The sequence below is a fragment of the Pelodiscus sinensis genome, chromosome 9 (genome assembly GCF_052426305.1).
Source record: "Pelodiscus sinensis isolate ZL-2025 chromosome 9, ASM5242630v1, whole genome shotgun sequence".
Taxonomy (NCBI): domain Eukaryota; kingdom Metazoa; phylum Chordata; order Testudines; family Trionychidae; genus Pelodiscus; species Pelodiscus sinensis.
In genome coordinates this window covers 66,442,793-66,467,123 of record NC_143060.1, presented here as the reverse complement: position 1 = coordinate 66,467,123, position 24,331 = coordinate 66,442,793, and the positions used below count along the sequence as shown (strand labels likewise).

At 45.6% G+C, this 24,331-nt stretch overlaps 1 protein-coding gene and 1 long non-coding RNA gene across 9 annotated transcripts in view; one reads left to right on the top strand and one right to left on the bottom strand.

Moving 5' to 3' along the window:
• Nucleotides 1-24,331, bottom strand: part of DNM3 (dynamin 3) — a 188,016-nt gene that overhangs the window by 51,372 nt on the left and 112,313 nt on the right. For all 8 annotated transcript variants that reach the window (XM_075937047.2, XM_075937053.2, XM_089780631.1 and 5 more), the window contains 2 exons: nucleotides 21,975-22,084; nucleotides 5,841-5,952 (listed from right to left, as the gene is read on the bottom strand). In XM_075937047.2, the coding sequence (XP_075793162.2) occupies nucleotides 5,841-5,952; nucleotides 21,975-22,084 (222 nt within the window). The remainder of the gene's footprint in view (nucleotides 1-5,840; nucleotides 5,953-21,974; nucleotides 22,085-24,331) is intronic.
• Nucleotides 8,187-23,318, top strand: LOC112546760 (uncharacterized). The gene is made up of 4 exons (XR_003090461.3): nucleotides 8,187-8,289; nucleotides 14,126-14,204; nucleotides 17,894-18,095; nucleotides 23,027-23,318. It is a non-coding gene; the product is annotated as an uncharacterized LOC112546760 (long non-coding RNA).

Genomic DNA, 24,331 nt, shown 5'->3' with positions numbered 1-24,331 from the left:
AGGAGCAGTCACTGTGGTACAACAAGTCTTAAAAATGTAGGAAGCCCAGGATCTGCTGGACTGTTAGTGCATCAGATCCACATTCGCCAAACTGTATGTGCAGCTTAGTTTCACAAACCCTACCATGCATATTTCAATTCTCTCTCCCACACCCTTCTGCTGCCGGCCAGCTGGAATACATCAGGGGTCTGGAAGCCAAGTCAAATGTTGACCCCACCCTCCTCCCTCCATTTTAAAGGCACCTTCAAAGCCAGTACACGGATCTAGTTCAGCTTAGCCCACAACGCCAGAAAATCTGTTATTGAAGACTTCAGCGCTGGATTTTTATAACTGCCCCATTAATTCAAGCTTTGATGTATGGTCAAAAAAATCCAGCCATAATGAGTTTCATCAGACTGTAGCAACCTCTCCTCAAAAGGGTCTTTATTTCGATACCTACATAATCTTTATGCCTCCACCTTTTTATTTCTCTATATTATCGCTCTGAACTGCCTTATAAACCAGCCCTGCACACCACAAAACACTTCTCCTTCCCAAAAGCTGAAACAGAAGGACCATTATAGCTCTAGCAAATATCACTTTTTGCATCAGAGCTTGCAACATTATTTTGTTCAAAACTGCCTAGGTTTGCAAGGGATAATAATTGCACAAACCAGGACAGGACCAAGTTCTTCTGATATAACACCTGTAGAAGGGAAGAAAGGGAGTTTACGACAGGACCAAGAACTTACTCTGTTGTTCCCCTTTGCAGGAAGCAGCATGGAAAAAAAAGGAATATGTTCCATTAGAGACATGTATTCCAAGTGCATGCAGTGCGCTGGGTGTCATTTGGGAGGTGCACAAACTGAATGAGGAACTGAATGAAAGCGTATTCACTAAGTCCTGCTGCTGAGAAAACTGCCAGGGAAGCATAAGTCCACCAAGGGCCTGAAATGGTCAGTCAAGTTGTAAACTCACAGCAGCAGATGGTAACTGCAACTTTTCAAAGTCTCTTTTGCTTCTTCCAAGCGTAAACCAGGAGCAGAGCCACTGAAGTCAATGGAGTTGCACTGGCGTCAGTGACAGAGAAAAGAGGCCTGAAATGTTCTGGGGATGAGGCTAGCTAGCTGGACTTTCTTGCACTGGGAAATTGAACTTGTAGCATGCACGGCAATCCACCAAGCAGGCCTGCTTGGCATTTCATGGCAGCCCCTCTCCACAACATGCCTGGGAATGGAAAGTTTCACCACCCAATTAAAAAACAAAAAAGCAAATATGGTATTTGTAAGCTGGCAATATGAAAGGGGGGAGGGTGCTGGGGAGGTAGAGTAAGCAGCACAACTTACGGTGAACATCTGTGCTAGGTTTTTTTAAATTATGAGTTTTGCCATGGGCTGGCATGAACCGTATACATTATAGAGTGGGAAACCGGCCAAAGTAAATGCTAGACTACGGTTGAGAAATGCTGTCTGGAAAGGTTAGTCACAAACTCATAGTCTTTTTAAAAGATGGGTGTTTGGATACGCCAAAATAGAAAGCAGCAGCAAAGTCAGCTAGTAAACGGATCTCTCCTTTCAAAGGGAGCTAGCAAAGCTGTGATTTATAGCCAAGGAGCTGACTCACAGATGGGTTGAAAAAATAAAAATCCTGATTCATGGCTATCGGGGTGGCTCTCCGAGCCCCGGTCCGGAGGAAAGCTAATCCTGGGGGAGGGAGGGGTCGTGGCAAGCTGGAAAAGAAGCTGGAGGCCTGCAGAGCATTTGATTGGGGTAAAAGAGAGAGGCCGAGTGGGCATGCCCAGGCACAGCGACCAAGGGAAAGACGGAAGGAAGAGGTGGGACTGGAGGGCCAGGCCGATATTTGGACCCATTTTGAATGCGCTAGGGACATTTGTTCAGACACAGCTTGGCTCCCAGATGCCAGGCTGAGTGTGTAGCGTGGGGCGTTTGGGGACCCAGGCCCGATTCACCACCACACTGCTGCCGCTATTACTCAACTTCCACTGGCCAATTAGCAGCACCAGTGCCAGACGTAGCCATTCGGCAACAGCTGTCACTTGCCCATGCAGAGGACTGAGCAATTGGCCTGCAAAGGGACCGGGCGGCTTGTTTGCATTGCTGCACCTTGGAACTGCTGAAAAGGAAGTGTCGAAACGAGTGCAAATTGTGTCCAGCCAGAGGGGCTCTGCACCTCGAATTGCGTCCAGCCAGAGGGGCCCCTCACGTGTCCAGCCAGGGGGGCTCTGCACCCCGAAAGGAGAATGAGCAGAGATTGGCGGAGCCTCCAAAGCCATTTCCCAGTTCCAGAGGAAGGCTTGAACGTGCTGAGAAAACTCTGCTGATGATACATTTCAACACAACTCAGAACTTAGTGACCTTCCCAGCACGGTCCCTGTAAGGTCCACTTCTCCACGGGCAAGAGCAACCCCAACTATCTCTTTCTGCAGAGCTTGGTAATCCTTTACAAGGGGAGCCTGGGAGCACTGAAGTTCCGTAGCCCTCGAGACAGTATTTGTAAGAGCCCGCACACTGCTCCGGCGGTGCAGAATTCCATCCCCAGCTCACAGCACAAGCAGCGTCCAAGGGATTCAGTTTCCCTCGTTCCTCCTCTCTCTGTACCTCTGTGTGGATTTCAATAGAGTTTCTTCCTCTGTGTCCAGGTGCTCGTTGGCCACAGACATGTTAACAAGAACGCTTCTCAGAATTCATTTTGGCCACAAAGCATTTCCCAAAGAGCAACGAAAAAATGTGACAGCTCCACCACTCTGATTTGTTCAAAGGGAGAAAGATAAAAGATGTGGCGTTTACCACTGGAAACCAGAAATAGTTTTGAGGGCTACACATATACCAGACAGAGGCAAAGAAAAGCAGGCTCTGAAACACCCTTTCCTAAAGGCAGTAACAACACTTGTTCTCTGGATAGTAACATGGATTTGTACGTGTGCGCCACAAAATGTGAAATCACACACAATTTGTCCTTCCCACAAGGGCAGGCCTGGGGCCTGTGATGCTGCAGTATTGTGGGTTTCTCTGCAAAGAGTTGGTTCATAGTGGAAGTGTGCCCTTTGGGATCACACCCCTGACAGTGAAAGACAGGAAAGGGTTTGGTGGCTATTCCTTAAACCTATTGAGTAATCCTTCCAGGGGCTGGTTAGGCTTTTACTGTTGGTTTAGCATAGCAAAGCTGTACTACACATGAAACAGTGCCGCATTTATCTACTTGATACACACAAACGCAGCAGCAGCTACTCAAATCCATGTACTCCAGGAAATCTCTCCAAAGGGCTCCACCTCGGCTTAGCTACACTCCCACTGAAGTCAGCGGTAAAGCTCCCAGTGTTGACAAGAGCAAAGTTAGGCCTTTAGAAAATCCCTCCCCCAAGCCACTCATAGGTGGATACTGTCAGTATGTTAGAAAAGGCCTGGCCAAACCTCCAGATCAGGGTGGAGGGGCCCCGAGAGCAGCGCCCCGGCCTGCGTCCCTGCCCAGCGCAGCTGAAGGGTCTAAGACAACAAGCAAATGAAGGGCAAGGCTGGGGAATGAAGATACAATTTATAAGTAATTGCCCCCTTACCTAGCCCTTACCAGTTGTCCGTTTCCTGTAGCTACCACAGTTGCCTAGATCTTGGAGGAGGATTTGAAGGGGGAGAGTATTATGAACCAAGGGGCATTAAGTTAGTGATCTAAGGACTTCTGTAAGGCAGGCAGCCCATTCCTAAAGGCTGGCCTAGACAGAATGAAGAAGGAAATAGCTAAGTTGTGACTAAGACAGACATGTTTTCAAATAAAGTATGAACAGCAAGACCACAGCTACTGCTTTGATACCATTCTAAGGGATTGTAGCCAATGGACTATCTGGATTCATGAATGAAATCTGAAAACATCTCACAAAATAGTCTTGCAAAGTTCACTTTGATTGGCTGTGACACGAGTCGAGTCGAGTTGAGGACGGACAACTGAAGGACCATGAAAAAGGAAACAATGGATTCGCTGGTTGCCCGGTATCCAGTGAGCTGCCCATGGATTGGTATTCGACCCGTTTTTATTTAGTTACTTATGTCTGAAAGAGTTTGTTTAAAATCTTCCTTAAGAACCTGGCTGGGCGTTGGAGGGGTGTGGGACGACATGAACTCAGGGTAGTTGGGTTGGAGCAGCCTGCAGAGAAAGCTACAAGCTGCCTGCATTTGTAGGTGGGGGCGGGAGGTAGAACTGAAGGTGTGAGATGGAGAGGGTAGCTGGAGAAAGCAGGAGCAGTGCGGGAGGTGCGCGAAGATGATGTTATGAGAAGCCAAAGCAGTGGAGCTGGACAACAGTACTTGTGGAAGAGAAGGAGGGGAAGCTGCGGGGGAGCAAATTATTTCAGACTGGGTGCACTCACAGCCAACCTGATGTGAAAGCCTTGGATGGGAGATGGATGCATTCCAACTACTACAGGCTGAACCTCTCCAGTCCAGAACTCTCTAGTCCAGCAACATCCGTCATCTGGAACTATTCTAGCTAGCTGGGTGTCCTCTTTTCATGGGTGTGGCCAAGTTTCCTGTGGTCCCATAAAGTTTGTTACAGACACCAGTCCTGGCTCTCAGTGTTCTGTGCTGCTATTTAGTAAACATCTACTAAGAACCAGGAAATAGGGGAAGTGTTGATAATGCTTCCAGACAATATTGACCTCCCGTGGTCCGGGAAATTCTCCGGTTCGGAACCGGTCAGGTCCCAAGGGCACCGGACAAGAGAGGTTCAACCTGTACAGTGATGTACCAGCGCAAATGAAGAAGTGGTAAACTACACATTCAGGGATGATCTTCAAAGGCACAAAGGCAGTTGAGCCTCCCAAGTCAAATTCTCCTTTGTGTCTTTAGAAATCTGCCCTATCTACCGACGACACTCCACTGGAGAAGGTGCTGCAAATCCCAGAGAAGACAGAAAAATAACCCCCAAAAGTTTTTCCACATGCTCAAACTGCCCACGTGTCACATAAGAAAATTTGAGCACTGACCCAGTCGCCCGGAGCTCCAGCATGACGAGGGAAATGTAATTACTATAGATCTGTCAAAATGGACTATCCATAGACCTGACCCAGGCCCTTCATCACCACTGGCACCCTGCATTAGGATTCTGCCTGGCCCTGGAATCCATGCTAGCTCGGCCCTTAGCTACACTGAAACCAGAAGCCCAGACAGACTTAAGTAGTGAGGTCACTTTGGAAACGGGACCAAAACCCCTAGCACTGTGTATAAATAACAACATGACACAGACTGACAAAGGCCATACAAATATGAAAGGGCAGTCTGGCAAAGTCATTTCCTGGCTTGCTGCATTGTGTGTCCAACTGTTACAGTTATTTTTTCCTACTCCATTTTCCTCATATTCCACTTAATTGGGTAAATGTGTATTTGGAAAGGCTTAGCATTTGCCTCACAACTGCACCAAGCAGTAGAGGAGTAAAAGAAATTTACATGACAGGCTAGAATACTGCCTTCGGTTCCAAACTACGGGGCTTGCAGGAAGATTGTAGCATTCTGCAACATATCCCTTAAAAAACACAAACAGATCGAGTGAAGATAAAGAAAACCCCTAAAAGGGATCAGTATTTTCATTCTTTGGACTTCAACGATTGAATGAATTACTTGTAAATGTATCTCTGTTCTACCGAAGGGCTTGGTATGTATCACACCAGAATGTAATTTTACTGTTGAATTGTGAACCTTTAAAAACAGCCACAGGTATTAGCTGCAAGTACAACAAAGCAAAATATGTAAGCTCCCCAGACATTTGTAGACAGAGGTGAAAAAAGTATCTTCCCAGCGTTTTTCTGACTCTTAACCAGTGCAGCTACTGAAAAACTAGCGACGTGTTTAACTTACGGAGGACTTATCGGGATAGACACCGGCACGCAGCAGGGATGCCTTCCAGCTATCCACTTCCTCCTGCGCATCACAGGCCAGCTCGAGGAAGCGATAATCCTTGTAAACATTCCTAGAACACAGAACATTACACTGTAAAATTGGATCTTTGCTACTCTATACCATGGACACAAGGTATTTCAAATTAAAAAACCCCTTCAGAAGCGATGATTGTTTGATAGCTCTTTGAAAGGGGAGGCAAGGGATGATCTGATAATCACACAAAGAATCGAAACATGTCAATTTAAAATAACGGTCTGGATGCACTGTTGTGTCAGAAGTTTCAGACCTATTCTAAAAATCAGGCTTTCTGCACTAAGGCAGATTTAGAGGCAAAATGCTGCTAGAAGGCAGTGGACAGAGACAGTAGTGGAAGGATTGCCAACAAAGTTATACGACCTCTGACTGGCAGCTGCAGTAGCGGCACGTCAAATGGGCAGCGCACGCGATTAATAGCGATTCATTTTTTAATCGCTTGACAGCCCTATTAATTACCTAATTCAACATCTACATACAGACTAGATTGCCATAAATTGGTTAACTCATCTTCTCAGGAAAGGCTAGAAGCTTAGTCAGGCGAAATTGTGAGCCCTATGTTGCTAGATCTTCATAGAGATGCCAGAATCCATTTCTAGTTACAAGACCACTTTCCCTAGCAGCAATGGAGCACTACCTGGGGGGGAGAGAGTAGCCAATGCCAGGCACCCCAGAGGGAGTGAACGGGACAGGGACTCCTCAATTGATCCCTCTCTTATCTAGCTATATTATATTAGCACTGTCTCTAGCAACATATCTTAGAGCGGGAGCCGGGTTGGTCTGACAAACCAGCAGCTTAAGAAATCTGGGTTGTCTTAACCATGTGACAGATATAGCTGAACCTCATTTAATCTACAGCCCTTGGGGATTTGGAATCCATATGCATAAAGCAAAGCCAATTAAATGATATGGTGACAAGGGAAAGAGACGCTAAACAAGGCAGCTGAATTGAACTTGCTCTGATTTGCTGTCTGGAAACATTTTGGCTTTAACTATTTTAGGTAACTAAATTAAATTGCTACAGCGATGGAAAAAATATCAGCTAACAAGTGCGGAGGCACAAAATAAAAGCCATAAAACATGGAGTTCAAAGAGTCAGAGCAGAAGGGACCTTCGTGTTCATATAGTCTGACCTCCCATATGACTTCAGTGTACAACTGTCTGCAAAATAATTCCTAGAGCAGATCTTTTAGAAAATAGCCAACTGTCAGTGACCCCTGGTTATTTGTCCCAATGCTTAATTACCCTCACCATTAAAAAGGTACACCCTATTTCCAGTCTGAAATTGTCTGACTTCGACTTCCAGCCATGGGATCACATGAAACACCTCTCTGCTAGACTGACGAGCCCATCATTAAACATTTGCTCTCCAAGTAGATACTTAAAAAGTCACCCCTTTTTGTTAGGCTTAACAGATAGTGCTAGATTCAAACGAACTCCATCAGGCAAGTTTTCTAACGGTTCTGCTCTGAACTTTCTCCAATTTAGCAACACCTATCCTGAACTGTAGGCACCAAAACTGGACAGGAGATAGCAAAGATCAAAATATATTTCATCAGAACAGCAAATAGACAAAACACAAAACGACGCCAGTAGCGAGTGAAAAATCTTTCAGGGCTAGAATGCCAGATAGTTATTTTCCTGTGCTGAAAATTATGAGTTTCAACATCAAATGTCGCTGCATTGTAAGCAGTGAATGAGAAGGGAGGGAGTCCTGAATTGATCCCGGGTATGTACATTACCGAGGGCCTCACAGTCTTCTATTTCTAGGATTCCATTTATGTGCCTCGCCATCCCTGAGCTATGGAAACACTAGTATCCCCATTTTACTGAGACCTTGCCCAAGAGCACACAGAAAGTTTGGGAGGGCAGGGAACAGAGCCCAGGTTTCAAGGTCCATTTTAGCACATTCCCCATTGGACGCTCCTAACCCTGCTCGTCAAACTGGGACACGAGCAGAGTCATCCAACAGCAAGGAAAAAAGAACCTCTAAAGAACTTTGCGTGTTTTTCTATAAGTTACAGACTCTTACAAGTAACATGTTTTACTCATTAAAGATCCACTGCTGTCCCATGGGGGACAAACAGTTTTTTTCCTTCCATTTTTTAGATTTACGAAGAGGATTTGCCCAGAAACAAGATATTCTCTAAGCATCAACTGTTTATTTCACAGGGGATGCAATAATTTGGACATATCACTAGCATCTCAATAGCAACTATAAGTGATGTCATAAACCAAAGTTAATGACATCAGACTAGGGAGGAGGAAGCACAAGGTAGCAAACTTTTAAGCCACACAAGTCTTGTTGATATGAAACATTTATAACTGAAGAATGGGAAAGAAACACAGAGCACATCCATGGAACTGACAATAAGTAATTGTTTCTCCTAAGTTTTTCAAGATCAGTTATTTAAATACTTTTCAAATAGTAACACAGGAAAAGTACGTAAACCCACCCACATACATACCCCATGACCGTTTACACTATTTTCTCTCGTAGAGTATCATTTTAATGTACTAGCCTACATATTTAACAAAGAAATGTTTCCCTAACCACGTTACTGAAAATTAATATAAATATTTCATGTTGAAGACAAAAGATTAATATTGTCTAGTTACAAACTATATGAAACCATGCACATATGATTGTTTTCCTGCAAATGACAACATAATTGGATGTTTTGAGATTAATTATATCTGACAGAGAACTCATTTCTACTTCCAGGAAAAGTTACGAACCATTTTTTTCTTTCTTTTTTTTTTCTTGCCACGCCCCCATCCCTCCAATCACACGTTCCTGGAAAGAGTATGTGCCAAGACTCCTGCTTAATGGACAACAACTTACAACTTGCTTGCTTTTCTGTAACCTCTCAGCTATGAATCGTTCTTGGGAACTCCCAGCCATTGGTTGTTAATTGTAAGTCCCCTGACCCAGCTACCCCCTGGATAATCCCTTCACAGCAGGGTTTGGACCGCTCGAGTTCTCCATTACGTAGGCTGCCTGAAATGCCCCACCAGATACAGCTCTCATATGAACACTTGCTTGCCACTAACCTTGCTACCACTGTAGTAAAATGAGGTATGAATTAATTTTCTTTCTTGCCCTTGTGACAAAATTCCTCCTTCACCTTGGTGGGTCCTGAGCTTTCAGGGGGATTACCTGCCTCAGATGCTCCCAGCAACCCTTAATTTAGACACAGCTGGCTGTTTGTTGAGCTAATCTCCTCCTAAGCCAGTCTGGGGAAAAGAGGGGAAACCAAACTTCATAATCTCAGTGGCTCCTCCAAGTGATGCAGAGCAGGACAAACCCTTTACCAAAACCAAGCTGAAATGGGAAGTTGATTGGGAGAGTGAGAGGGGAGGTTCCAGCCCAGGGACACTGTGATAACAGCTGTCTGAAATGGCTCTGGTAACAGCTGCGTGCCAGCTACAAAACCCTGGGCCACTTCCCCACAGCCTTCCCCAGCATCTTCCTTACCGCAGGTTTTTCCTCCTGGTACCTGCTTGCACCTTCTACTCCCAGACTCTCCACCACACTTTTTCTCATCTGCTCCTTCCTCACACACTGAGCAAACAAAAGAAGGGAAGCCTTTTAAAAATCAGCCTCAACTAGCTCTTAATTGGCCCCCAGGTATTCTGATTAATCCGGCTCCCTTGAGTCTGGAAGCCCTCCTAATTGATTCCAGGTCTCTTAATTGGCCTTACTGCTCTGACTAGTTCTAGCTGGCTCCTGTTGGTTCTGGATCAGCTCCTGTTAGTCTACCCAGGGAATAGAGACCTATTTAATCTGGTGCTAATATATTTCTCCTCCACCACTCTCCTGTAGCCTTCTGGTCTGGCTTTGTCACGCCCTACATAGTAAAACAAAGTGAGTCAAAGCATAGAGGTGTGTAGAGATCAATGGACACACAACAGAACTACCGACTTACGTTCCTTGTGAGACTGCCTTTCCAAAGATGATGTATTGCATGGGCGTCTCGCTCCTGCCCTCTATTCCCCCCCATGAGACAATTAAAACACTCCAAGATTATTCTCTCCCTACCACTAGAGGTCATTTCCCACCCAAAGTGCTGCTCTTTTCACCTTCAAATCAGGCCCCTATTTAGTGGGAAATGATAATAAAGTAAAGTAAAAAAATAAGCCAATCCCAACAAAGAAGTGGTCAAAAAGCCCGTGTCTCGGTAGGCAGAACAATGATGTAAAGAGCAGCACTACCTCAGACAGAATCTTCTCCAGCCTCTGAGGAGGTATGGGAGGTGAGTACTGGAGAATCTTGCAAATCGATCACTTCAGAGAAGCAGAATTACAAGGCAAGTAAAAAAACATCTCTGTGGATTCTATTCACATTCTATTAAATATTACTAGCAAAAAAAGTGTAGATAATGTGTCCAGCTCTGTATGGTAGAAAGCCAACCCTTACTGAACAAGACAGATGAAATTCTTTCACCCCAAGACTTTTTCTTCGTTACGGAGTGTTTCATGGGAGAATGGCCTAATCTATGGAGTCACTGGAAGTTATATAGTAGTTTTCTGAAGTTCTGTGATTGACCTATGGGAAGCCCTGCTGAGCTTAGACTTAGGGTATTTGGCAATAACAATGATTTCTAGATACTCAGTTTCTGAGTCTGAGGAATACTTACTTCATTCACCTCATATGGTTTTTCCTGCTAAAGAAACCGAGTGAACATGCTTAATAAACTCAGCCCAGTTTTACAGCACTTTTAGCAATGTTCTCCCAACACTCCACATATGTGGAATTAGGAATATTGATAGTAGCAGTATAAGAGCAGGTTGGAAAATGAGGGGAGGGTTTTCCTACAGAAAATGTCAACTTTTCATTGAAAAACTGAACATTTCATATATTTATTATTGTTATTTATTCCAAAAGTTTCCGTTTCCAACCAAAAACTGGGTTTTCATTCTTCTATGAATATTCAATTTTCTGACCACCCCCCCACCCTCCACTTATTTCATAAATAAAATTATGTTTAGCTGAAAACCCAACTTTCTATAGAAAACCACGTTCAGTGGCCCAACCACTCCACAACTGGAATGTGAATTTCAAGTCTGTCCACTGTGTGTGTCAATATATTGTGGTAGGTACATTCTGCTCTTGTTATGTGTAATCCGAGAGTGGTTTTAGCCCACATTACTACAAATGGTTTGCTGGCTTGCCAGTTCTCACTATTTTATCATGAGTCTTGTGATATTTGGTGTTTTTCCTTTATGCCTCCGAATTCCTGGAATCCTGTGGTTTTGTAAGAATCTCAGTTTCCATTAAAAAACAAAGAAAAAACAAAAGCTTCTAGCCCTCATGGATGAAGCAATGTGAAGGGCCTAGCTGGTTCCCTTGTTCCTGTCCAAGCTGTAATTTATTATACACCCTATCATTCTGATTCTGTGCACTTGATGGCTATGCAGGTCCACGCTCACACAGTTCATTGGATAGGATGGAGTTCGGATTCCTTTCAAACAGTTCCAGTCCAGATCTGCAACAATTTACTTAGTAATGTAACAGTTCCTTGACCTTATCAACACCGTGAGATGTTCCAGCAGCTTTTTACCTCAGAGTTTGACCAAAACCTCCAAGGGCTCGAGTGAGAGAATTGTATTTAGTATTATTCTGGCAGAGTTCTTAGTCAGATCTGTCACAAAGCCACATTTTGGGTTACTTTAAATACATGTACATCTGCCTATAGAATCCAGGGTTGGATGGGACTTTGAGAGGTCACCTAGTGCAGCCCTTTGCATTCATGGCAGGAGCAAGTGTAGGCTATGTTGAAATTAACCGTGTTTTTCCACCCCTGAACCATTTCAAAAGTCTCTGATGATTTCTATGCAAAGACCTAGCCCTGACACTAGTACAGAGAGGCACACAAAAATCCTTTCAAACAAGGTTTTCCATCCCAGTGGGAAGAAGCTCAGGGAAGCCGGCAGCTTCGCTGGGCCCCCTAGCAAGGTGGGGGGAGGGCCAGCTCTCCACTCCTGGACAGGGTGGGACATCAGGCAGAAAGGGCGGGGTTTGGGGCAGCCAGCCCTCAGCGCTGCCCAGACCGCCGTAACCCCTGAGAGCTGCCAGGAGTGCACTGTGCCGTGCTCCAGTGGCTAGGAGTCCTGGGGCAACTGTCCCTTTTGGCCCCCCATCGGCAAACAGATCTAACCAATGTGAAATGAAGAAGCTGACCCAAGTACCACAGAACCAATCTCGGACGTGTGAATGGAATGTCCTCCCAGCCTGGCAGAGCTGTACTTCGAAATGCCGTCGCTACAGCACTAAGCACATTGCGGCAACGTGACCCCAGTTACCCACAGGTCAGCCACACAGAGACCCTCGGCAAAACGATGGAAGAGACCGCTCCCGTGCGATCGTGCGCCTACCTGTCTGTGAGGGTGGGCACCATGTGTGTGGAGGGACCATCGATGTAGCACAGCAGACGGTACCCCAAGAGAGAACCTGTGTTTAACATAACGTGCCCGTGTCTGCAATTGTAACGGTAAATCCTTCTCTCGCACATGCTCAGTGAGTTAGCCACCGTTCCTGTGCAGCTCGCCCCCACATCCTTACATTCACTTCAGTCATGGTTGGAGATGCCCCTCTCCTGATCAGTCTCCATTCAGGGCAGGAGACGTCCCAAGCCATGGAGTTGCAGGAGTTCACCTTTTGACTTTTTAACAGTTCCCTGTAGACAGAAGCAACATAGCAGCTCGTCTGAATACCTTCTGCCACTACCTTCTCAACGGAAGATTTAAGTACCCATGGGGACTTCAATACGGTGGGAGCAGGATATAAGGTATTTGAAGGCATAGGAGAGGAGACAGGAATTGTGCAAGATCGGGGCTTCTGCATCTGTAGGATCCTGTCACACTCGCTCCAAATGTCAGTGCCACAGAACAGTCCAGCAAGTGACCTTCCATCTAAGAAAGCAGAGTTAATGAGGCCTCAGTCTGTTTAATCATCATCTAAAAAAAAGGGTACTGAAAACTACAAGGAAAAATCTTCCAGTTGCCAGTGAGGTAGATTTCATTGTTCTGTGGTCACCTTTACCAATTGCTGATTATCGTTGTCAACTATATTGCTTGCTGCCAGTATTTGCAGTTTCTCTAGCACTTCCTTCATTCCTACGTAACCATACCTACATATCTAAGGCAAAAGTCGCAAGTATTTAAGGGCAATTACTATATAATTTCCATTTTAAGCCTTCTGTGTGCGTGTCAACATATTCATTTTGTGCACAGACATCTGCTGAGATATAATAATGAGGGGACTGCTATACTTTGATAAGCAGATGCACTGTAAGTGGCATGTAATTATTAGAGACAGAATGCTAGGAAGCAAAAACATTAAGGTAGACTATAAGAATGGATTTATCCACATTCATAATTCTGCACACAGGGTGTGACACATACAACAAGAAATTACAGAGCAGGAATGTCTGTGAAATATGCAGTACTGCGTTCATAAACCACTAAGGCCCTGATTTGGGGGGAAAAAACCCAGCCAAACACAAAAATCCCACTAGTCCTGTATCCTACTAATCTGAACAATCCCACTGAAGTCAAACTACTCTCAGACAACTCCATGTGATCGAGGATTGGGTCCTAAAACAAGAATGTTTGCCCTCTGAAATTATTTTGTGACTTTTTGAGTCTTTTTCTATTAATTGAAACTGAATAGAATTAATCTTAAAAGTTGAATGTGGACGGATCCAAATTTTTGTGAAGTTGAAAAACTAAAACGTTGCATATATTATGTATTTTCAATTTGGTTGAAAATTACCACAAAATGCATACATAACATGAGTTTAATATACTGCCATGTAAAAATAACAGGGGTCTAAACATTCGAAAAATGTACACATTCAGGACTAGTATTTTAGATATTAACTCAACTCTAAGGAAGCTAGATACAATACACTAATTTTGGAGTGTGCTTTGGCATACTGTTATACACACCTGAAATGCCATGACAACCGCTCTTTTAAACAAAGGCAGCCAATTTTTTATTTTAAAGCAAAGAAATAATAAACGTGATGAAGTTAGGGCTCTGCAAATATTTTCTTTATGAAGCCATCCATCTGCTGTGCGTTAGCAGCAATGCGTGACTAACATTTTCAGCCAAGGCGTGCCATTTCAGTTCACTCCCGTGTGTGTGTGTTAATTAAAATTAATGACACATGCCTCTGAAAAGTTTTCCTTTTCCTTTTTTCCAGAAGAACCAAACAGAACATCTCTGAGACAATGCTAGGAAAGAAATGTGATTAAGAGCTTCACTCTACAAATCAAACTCACGTGAGTTGACCCATTGAAGTCTATTAATCTTTTTAATTAATGAATCTATTATCCTAATGGGAAAATGAGCAGAGAGAAAGTATACTATTCAGATTAATATTCTAAAATATTAGTAGAGCATTAGATATAACATCAGCCTTTAAGAGTCTACTGTTTCTGGACAGGAAGTTATAAGCACACGTGTCGGAAGAGTAATACTAATAATTAACAGAAAACAACATGATCCACCTAATAGCACTGTGCTTAGTATAATGGTGGGTACAATCAAACTGGAGTACATTTAGTTATTTCCTAGGTACCATCCCAAGAGAGGGGCGTGGCAGAATTTCGTAAATAATTTAGGTAGATAATACTAATGTTTAGGATTTTTGTCAATGTTTATCAATTGTAAAATGTTCAGTTGTGCAGAATAATGGGGTTTAAGCATTTTTTTTACTTTGATTTACTTAAACTCTCATAGTTGTGGGAAAATGGAGGGGTGGGCGGTGAAGGGAGAAAAATCTTAATGCCAGTAGATGTTGAGATTTAAATTCTTTAAGCTTTCTAACTGGTAAAACAGAAATCTTAACAGCACATGTGGAAATACACAACATAAATAGCTTGAACTCAAAGCTCTTGTATGTTTTCAAGCAGCATTTTTCTTCTCTTGCCTCTCTGTGAATTTTGATTATTGACGGGAGTATTTTTTTCATTGGTTTGGGTGTAAACAGGACAATTGACACTTACCAGTAAAACCCAGCCGGGCCCAGTCTGCCTTTATAGCTCTTTTTAAAGAAATACTGAATAAATCAACAACTGTCAATTGCTGCACCTACCTCCAATAGGTCAGAGAACCTTTTTCCCCAGCACACAGCTTAGTTCACTGACTCAGCAATATTTTGCAAACTAAGCAAAAACACTTGGTTGCTCCATATAAACCACTAAAAGATCTTACTTTTTTGGTAAGAGTCCACAATTTGGGAGGGAACAAACGCTTCCTTGCAGCTACACACAGGAAATATTGATGATGATGAACGAAATGTTGCTGCTTCTTCCTCTGAAAAGCTTTGTTTGCTCTGTGTTGCCAGACCTAAGACCTCTGTGTCCCTTACCTGCAAAAGCTGCGTTCTACTATTTCCCCTGCATGGTGGTATCAATGGAAGGACACATAAGGCAGAGCTCTAAGTTACTCAACGGCAATCGGGGCTTACGCTCAGCAGATCAATTGGATTTCTTCCTCACTGCACTGAACGGACTCTGGAAGTTCGCTGTCGTTTACAGACCTCTAAGAACTGGTTTCTGGATAAAATTCCTCTGGAAGTTTTGAATGCACTCACTCCCTCGTGGGGTGATGGCGGCTCGCCCCTCACGCTGCCCGGGGTTTCGCTTTTTTGGCAAATCAAAAGCAGTACCGTACACCTCAGCTGAGGCTTGTTCCCGGAGCTTGACTTCCACCCAACACCTCCTTTGTCCGAGCTCCCTTTTGGGTGCTCTCTCAATAATCCCCTTTCCGGTTCGGGGGGTGGCAGACAGAAGAAAGGCAAGAACTTGGTTCAAGGTTCCCATCCCTACTAGCGGGGCAGGGCTCACCAGAGACGTGCCACCTGGTATCTTGCTTCCCTCCAGGAACAGCTACTCTAGGCTTCCTTCGCAACCCACAGAGGACCAGGCCCGCCAACAGGGAGCGGGGGGCAAAGGGGCCCGACAACTCAAAGGAGTGTGGGGGCTCCTGATGCAACACTGCCACTGTGCTGTAGTCTGGGCAGCGCTGAGAGCTGGCTGTCCTGGCCACGCCCCTTCTGGGGGGCAGGGAGCTGCCCCCTCACATTGCCCAGGGGCCCAGGGGCCCAAAGGCCACGACTCCCCAAGTCACACGTTGCCTCCAGAAGACCCAGCCTGTGGCACTTTCTGAGCCATGGTCCTGAATGATGTTCATGGCCCCCAGGGTCTGGGAAACGTTCCCTCTGTCTCCTGAAGAGAACTTCCCAGATGACGAGTGAGGACGGCCCCCTCCCCAGAGCCAGTCTACCTGCACCTACGCCGCGGGGAAGGACGGCTGAGGAGGACGCAGAACAAGCTCTGCCATCTGCCCTTGTCCATCTCCGAACAAGCCCCCCCTCCCACCAGTGTGGGGCCATGGCGACACGGCCTCTTCTTGCTCCGCCGTCACGTGGCACGCCCACGGGCCTCTCAGGCCACGTCGCTTCGGCTGGCCCACGTAATGCCCCATGGCCACAATGCACATGGCTCTGCCCATCCCCTGGGCGAAGCATCACTTCGGTTTTCCTTTCGGCGGCGCCAAGACTGTCTCCACGACGGCTCCTCGCCACGCCTCAGACCGAAGTGCCCGCCTCCCCCACAGGCTGGCAGTCGCTCCATCAGACCCTCCTTTACCTGGGCCCTGTGGGTGGGTCTGCCCAGCGGCCCTTGTGCTCCAGACTCTCCTCTCCACCCACACAACCCCACCACAGCCAGCCACGAGGGGGGAGGCAGCTGAAAAATCGTCCCGTTTCTACCGGAGGGTTGGTACGGGAGGGCAGGCAGGAGTCTCCATTTTCCCCTGGAGGGCAGGGAGAGATGGAGGGAGCCTCCTGGGCAGGGAGAGGGACTCAAACAGGAGCACAGAGCTTGCTATGGGAAAGAGGACACAGATAAGGGACTCCCCACCAGACAATTCTTCTCCCCATCCGGTGCTGAGGCTGCTCCCTCTACTGGCAGGGAAAGACAGGAGCCATCAACACCTCTCCAGCCAGCCGGTCACAGAGCCTCCTCCGGCTCCATAGCTCCACGTTCTCCCTTTATCAGCAGGCAAAGCAGAGGCAGCTGATGGCCCCTGAATGCAGGGGAAGGCACGGAGGGGAACGCGCCTGCTTACAGCAGAAGAGAGGTGGCAGCATTCCTTACACTCCTCCGTGTTCAAAGCCCTGCTGAGCTCCTCGGAGGCGTTCGAAAAAACTGCTCCTGCCACAAGGAGTCAGCAGAAATTGCAGCTGCTTAATACAGGGTTGGAATACCTGCCAATAGAGTGAGTCAACCATCACGCTCTGCCTCTCTCTTACAAGGCCCAAAGGGTTACGTTAAGGTGGCACAGACACAAATTAAGTGCCATAGCACCAGCGTGCAATTTGTAATGAGAGAGGTGTAGGGGCTCAAGCAAGTAAGTGCAATTTTTTTTTTTTGCTTTCATAACTGACGTGGCAAACCCAGAGGTACCAAGACTGTGAACCACCAATCCCAGAGGTGCAGAGTCTTAGCCCCGGCACAGAATAAGCACTGAATTGCACCAACTGGAATTCCACAAAAACAACAAGGAGCCCGGTGATACCTTAGAGACTAACATATTCATTAGGGCATAAGCTTCCGTGGCTGAAACCCATTTCATCGGATGAATCGGCATGGGGTTTACCAAGGCGGGGTGTGTGTGTGTACATGTACGTACACACACACACACACACACACACACACACACACACACACAGCAGGGTCGAAGTGCTGCTGTACAGTTCCTAAAAGGAGGCACATTTGCGTCCACAATGCTTATCCCTGGCTAACGTACTTGCCCGCAAGAAAAAAATATCAATCAGCAAATAGCTTTTACGGGAAATAGGTGGGGAGGGGGCAAAGCATTTGTGCTGAAATCCTAGAAGAAAAGTAAACTTTCTGGGAAAGACAGAATTATTATTTTTTGTTTGTTCTTGAACTTTGCCCAGGAGCCTCAGGCTGAGTCATCAGTGCAGCCGTTGGATGTGGACCTCCTGTTTCTGAGCCTACGATTGGACAGAAAATCCTGGCCTTGGCTTTAGTACCTCTGCTGGTGACAGGATGCCAATCGGCCATTGTGGAAATGAGAGAGCGAGTCGAATGGCAGTTTCTCTAATACAATTTGCTCCAGCCCCAAACCCTTCTACTGAGGTAAATCCAAAGAGAGCACCTGCAGGGATATGCCCTGACATGCGGGATTTAGTACCGGTAGCATGTAGGTTTAAAATACACAGTATCTCCCTACAGCTTCTAACAACTATTTGGTTTGCTGGAATACAGCCCCAGTTTCTTTCTCCTTCTGTTTCAGCAACGTTACTCAGATAAGCAAAGCCTGGCGCTCCTATTCCATTTCAGCAGTTTCATTTGAATTTAGAAAGCAATCCAAAAGGAATTGAAATACATGATTTTACAGCACAGGCTCGTCGTGCACACACCATTATGTTTCAATTCATGAGAATGTATCTTCTCCGTGAAATCAATTGCCATAGTCTTCGTTCATTACCCAATCACATCTGATGTCTGTCAGAGAGCTGCTGACCGCTACAGTAAATCAGAGGGGCAGAAATCCTTCGTTTCTTTACTCATCTCTCGACAGCCTCCTCATGCAAGCATGGCTATCCTTTGCAGCAAAACCAGGATTTCCCTCTGTAACTGCATTTCACAACTGGGGAGGTTTTCATAAATGGAAAAAATGCAGTATGCATAATCCAGGAAGCTATTGAAACGCACAGTATCAGAAACATATGGCTACAGGAAATACCTTGGCAGCGAGAGGCTGGGAAGGGGAGAACCCGCTGCAAGAAAACGCTCTTGACTAAAGGGAGGCTTTGCTTAACATTTCAAATAGTTTGAAATGCACACAGAGAAAACGTGCAGAAGCGAGGCACAAAACCGGAACGCTGCTTGAGATTAAGGAGGAAAGCAGGGCCTAGAATGACCCACATGCCATTTTGGGATGTTCCATAGATGACTTTACTCTTCTTCTTCAAGTTACCTGCATCTTAAATGCAGGGATCCTTGGGAGGCACAGAAACCCTCTGCAGGAAAAACATCGGACTTCTCTCTCAGTTGGTAGCATATGAGTGGCGTGATGAGAAATGGAGTTTCTTTTATACTAATAAAAAAGCGAAGCATGCCGACACTCACGGCTAACATTGCTCCCAAACAGAACACACATATGAATGTTTCACAATCGAGGCATTTTAAAATAAAATGAGATCCGTCGCACCTGTGGGTCTACTCTACACCCTTCCATGCAAGACTTCCCACCCGGGACAGGTGTGGACACCGCCCCACTACATGCTCATGACCCCCAAGCTGAAAACTCCTACACTAGATCACTTCATCAAAACCTCAGCCCTCCCCCCCACCTCCCACTGCAGGGTGCAGGTCCTAGGAGGAGGCAGAATTAGGTATTAAACCAACACAACACTTCATTTGATCTTTCTAGAAATCTCCCTTGTTGGCTCAAAGGCAAATCAGCTGCATCGTGGTAGCAAAGAAACTGCCACTTTAAATAGAGTTTGCTAAACGGATTCCCTTTCCTCCCTGTCGGAGAATTCTGTTTACAAACTGCATTTACTTAGACGACATTATTCTAGCATCTTCTTCCTGCATTGTCATGCCCATATATATCCCAGGATGTTTTTAAGCTAATTGTAACAATGCAGGGGGCCCAGCCAAAAGCTCAGGGTGCCGACAGATTTTAGAGACTCAAATCTGAAACCCTCGCTCCACCGTCTGTCTCCACGACGATACAGGAGCAGGCACACACGTGAAAAAGCAATCCGCCCCCGGTCTGTGAACTGGAGATGGGAAATGGATTTGAGTTTTCTGGTTTCTCTCAGCCAATCACCCATGAATATTGAGAAAGCACAAAATATTCATGAGAAAGGCGAATTGTCCCAAGCTACCTGAGTCCTGCCTTCCCAAGGCTGATTGTTATGCCTGCCTGAAAAATATATTCCAATATTCTGCCCAGAATCCGTGCGCTTGACAAGGAGCGGTCACCAAAAAGTTATTGACAAATGACCAAGCTGTGTGTAAACAGTTAAAGTCCATTTCAGCTTCCACACAGCATTTCCCTTGTATTTCAGAACAACCAGCTTTCTCCGGGGCCTAGAAATGCACACGGTCAAGTGTCTGAGCTAACACTCCTAGCGATTATTTGAGACTCATTGTTTGAAAAGACTCCGAACAGGCGAGCCAGCCCAACTGCTTACCAGCTGGAGACAAGACTTTACAGGGCATTCAAGCGTGAGACTCTCCAGCTTAGTTTCTCACTCCTGAGACCAGCAGCTGGGAGTGGTTCAGAGATAGCCAGCACAGCCCTAGAGGGAGAGAATGCCTCATTTTGCTCTCCCATGATCACTTCTAGCCAGCTCAAGAGCAATAACAACTGATTCCACAGAGTGTTCTTAGCTGGAAGGACATTTCAGCACCTCACAAAGCTTTGGAGGATGGGGTGAGGTGAAGACGTTCAGATTCAATATTACAGGTACTACTTAAACGGATTTTTTGAAAATAGGAATCCTGGCAAAAGCAGCTTATCTATAGAATCATAGAATACTAGGACTGGAAGGGACCTCGAGAGGTCATCGAGTCCAGTCCCCTGCCCTCACGGCAGGAACAAATAATGTCTAGACCATCCCTGATGGATATTTATCTAACCTACTCTTAAATATCTCCGGAGATGGAGATTCCACAACCTCCCTGGGCAATTTATTCCAGTGTCTGACCATCCTGACAGTTAGGAACTTTTTTCTAATGTCCAACCTAAACCTCCCTTGCTGCAGTTTAAGCCCATTGCTTCTTGTTCTATCCTCAAAGGCCAAGATGAACAAATTTTCTCCCTCCTCCTTATGACACCCTTTTAGATACCTGAAAACTGCTATCATGTCCCCCCTCAATCTTCTCTTTTCTAAACTCAACAAACCCAATTCTTTCAGCCTCTCCAATTTCTCCACATCTTTCTTGAAATGCGGTGCCCAGAATTGGACACAATACTCCAACTGAGGCCTAACCAGCGCAGAGTAGAGCAGAAGAATGACTTTTCGTGTCTTGCTCACAACACTCCTGGTAATATAGAAAGCTAGAGCTCCACTGAACCCACTGCAAACACAACTCCTCCCTTTAGAAAGGCCACACCGTTTGCTTTTGTGTATGTGTTGTAGTGTTCACCTTACAAATGTCCTAACTGTCAGGATGGTTAAACACTGGAATAAATTGCCCAGGGAGGTTGTGGAATCTCCATCACTGGAGATATTTAAGGGCAGGTTGGACAGACACCTGTCAGGGATGATCTAGACAGTGCTTGGTCCTGCCGTGAGGGCAGGAGACTGGACTTGACCTCTGGAGGTCCCTTCCAGCTCTCGTGTTCTGTGAGTCTATGTTCCTTTCTGTTTGTACGCACTCATCACAATGTCCTGCTTTCCAGAAGCATATCTCCATATACTCTTTACTCAGAAGCTGCAGACTGGCCAGGAAAGTGGCTATCGAATTAAGGTTTGAATGAATCAGGAAGACAGAGCTCTCTCATTCTTTCATTTCTCGCCTGTTTTGCAAAACACGCCTATCGTGACTGAGGATATATTGGTGCTGTAGAACCGAGGGACCAATCCTTAGCTGGTGTAGGTAAGTGTGGCTCCACTAAAGCCTATGGAGCTTGCCAATTTCAGCCAGGATCTGGCCTATAAAGGACAAAAGTCACAGATGTTCGCTGGAGGAATTGTCTCCAGTAAACCTTGGAGAAGGTCCAGAAACACATACCAATAGGATAGGGAGGGAATCAAACACTCATCCTAAGGAACAAAATTACTCAGCACAGGTTTGGTCCACACCACGATCCGTGAGAAGGATGTAAGGGGCCATGACCCAGCATTAAAGCAATCGCACAGAAAGAAATGAGCTGAAAGCATGTAAGATGGTTAAAGTCTCATGTTATGGGAGCCCCAATGTGGCAGCCATTGTCATGAACTTGTACATCTTCTCAGCTCTGTCGGCCATGCACTGGTTGATGCCTTCTCTTACCTTTGCTCCGTGTTAAACAAGGCAAAAATATGCTTGCTAGACATGAAGCTCTTCTCAACATCCCGCACTTTCAGGTTGTCCAGGGGAAGCATGTACTTCTTTTCCTTTTCCTGTCCAAACACATACAAGCACAAACACCGTCATAAGTTTCAGAGAAAGCTGATACCGGCATGCTCTCGCTTCATTAGCAACTATTCTGCTAATTACCTTGACAAGGACTAAAGGAATACTTGCCCGTGGTTGGATGAGCATGTATAAAAAATGGCACAGATCTCTGTACTTTTCTTTTGGTTAGCTGCTAGAGGACAGCATGCTGGGAGACCCGATTCTATACGAATCATCAAACATTATTTCAGTCATTTGTGTTCGGTTTCAGTAAATGTCAATCAGAGCTGATTGACGGCATATGAGTATGTAAGAAAACTAATGCTACTGCAAGAGGAATGGCTCTAAAGCCTGTGTTTCAAGCACGGGACAAGAGTGATGTAAATAAAGAGAATGTTGACTATTGGCGTCTACTCTGCACTTGACATTTCATTGAAAAGCTGGGGGATTTCAAGGAATTGTGCTAGCAACCACTGTGTGCCAAAAGGGTCTACTGTGTATTAGTGCATCCAGACACTACTGCTATTGTAGGCCTGGTCTCCACTGGAGGGGAAGGTTGACCAAAGATACACAACTCCAGCTATGTTAATTGTTTAGCTGGAGTTGAGGCACCTGAAATCCCCGACCATACTCCGAGAGGCCGACGGGAGCGCACACTCGCATTGGCTTCCCTTCCTCCTCGCAGATTGAGGAGTATTGGACACCAGCAGGGGCTGCCCTCAGCATTCGATTTAGGGTGTACACTAGACCCGCTAAATCCAACACTAGAAGATCAACCTCTGGAGCCTCGATCTTCTCTGTAGCGTTCATGTGCCGTCAGAGCACGCAGGTGATCTCTTCTAGCCCAAGTCTATTGACTCAGCTGGGTGGCCTGCTCCAAAACGCTGTGGAGACATACCAGAAGTGCTTTTCCAAAGGCGACTAAATGCCATTATCCTCTTTTACAGATGGGGAAAGACACCAAGAAGTGACGGGATTCACCCAGGAGCTGGGATCAGAATGTTTCCCGACTCTCAGTTTGGTACCCTATTGGCTAGATCCCGACACATTAGATAATTCTGACCAATGAAGAGCAAGATGTAATACAGATTCAGAGCAATCTTGCTAATCAGCTGTCACGTGTGTCAATTTTTCTCTAGCCCTTCCTGTATTCAAACATCTAGCATTTGACAAGGGACCTGCAAAATCCATTTCAAGTTGAAATGTTGAGACAGAGAGAGGTTATGCCCAAATACAAAAAACACAGCTGCCACACAAGGACATTAAAACACAAGCAACAGAATCCTGCAATACGTAGCAACAGAAATTCTGACGCTCCCGTTGTCTAATAAGCCCCAAGCTGCAATCCTTCTGTACATAGTCCCAGCAATGTGAATGGATAACTCATGCAAAGAGGTTGCAGAAACAGCTCCCCTTTCCTTAGGGACCTGAATCTATTCCTCTCGTATGCTTGTTTTCCAGAATTGCTTTTGGATTTCCCTTTTTGAACTTCACATTTTGGAGTCAACAGACACATTAATTACTAAAACAGACGAACACACTTAATTAAGGAAACATTTAGAAGCATTTTTATGTATCACGATGATGAACAGAGTTTTCCCTTCTAGTTAGAGCCTTACCAAGTTCACGGCTGGGAAAAAATGCATCAGGAACCATGAAATCTGGCCTCCCCAGGAAATCTGGCTGTTTGGGAGGGGGGGGGGGGAATTGTGGTACCACCACCCTAACTTCTGTGCTGCCTTCAGAATGGGACCGTGGCCGCTGGGCAGGCACTCACAAGAAGGGCGCACTGCTGCCATGCTTACTTCTGCACTGCTAGGCGCTTTGTCATCCTTATTTTCATGCTGCTGGTGGTGGTGCTTTTACCATCGGGCATCTTGTGTTCTATCTGGGCACATGGCAACAGGAACATCACCTATTGGCACATCCGCTGTGGTATTCTTGTAACCTACCTGGGCACTCAATCATGGATTTAAAACGCAGCCATTCTTATACAAAGGAATTTTACCATCCAATTACAGAGGGAGACTGCAGAAATGGACAAATCTGCCACTGTCAACTTGGGCATGAGTCAAGCCATTAACTGGCTAAAACAGTACAAAGCCAATTTCTCTGCCTTTGACATTCGCATTTTCACATCAAAAGCTAGGAATGGGACACATCCAGCCTACTTAATTAGCTTCACTAACATGGGTCCTACAATTGACTGGTAACCGCTTCTGCTGTTATATACACACACCTTGGATTCTGTT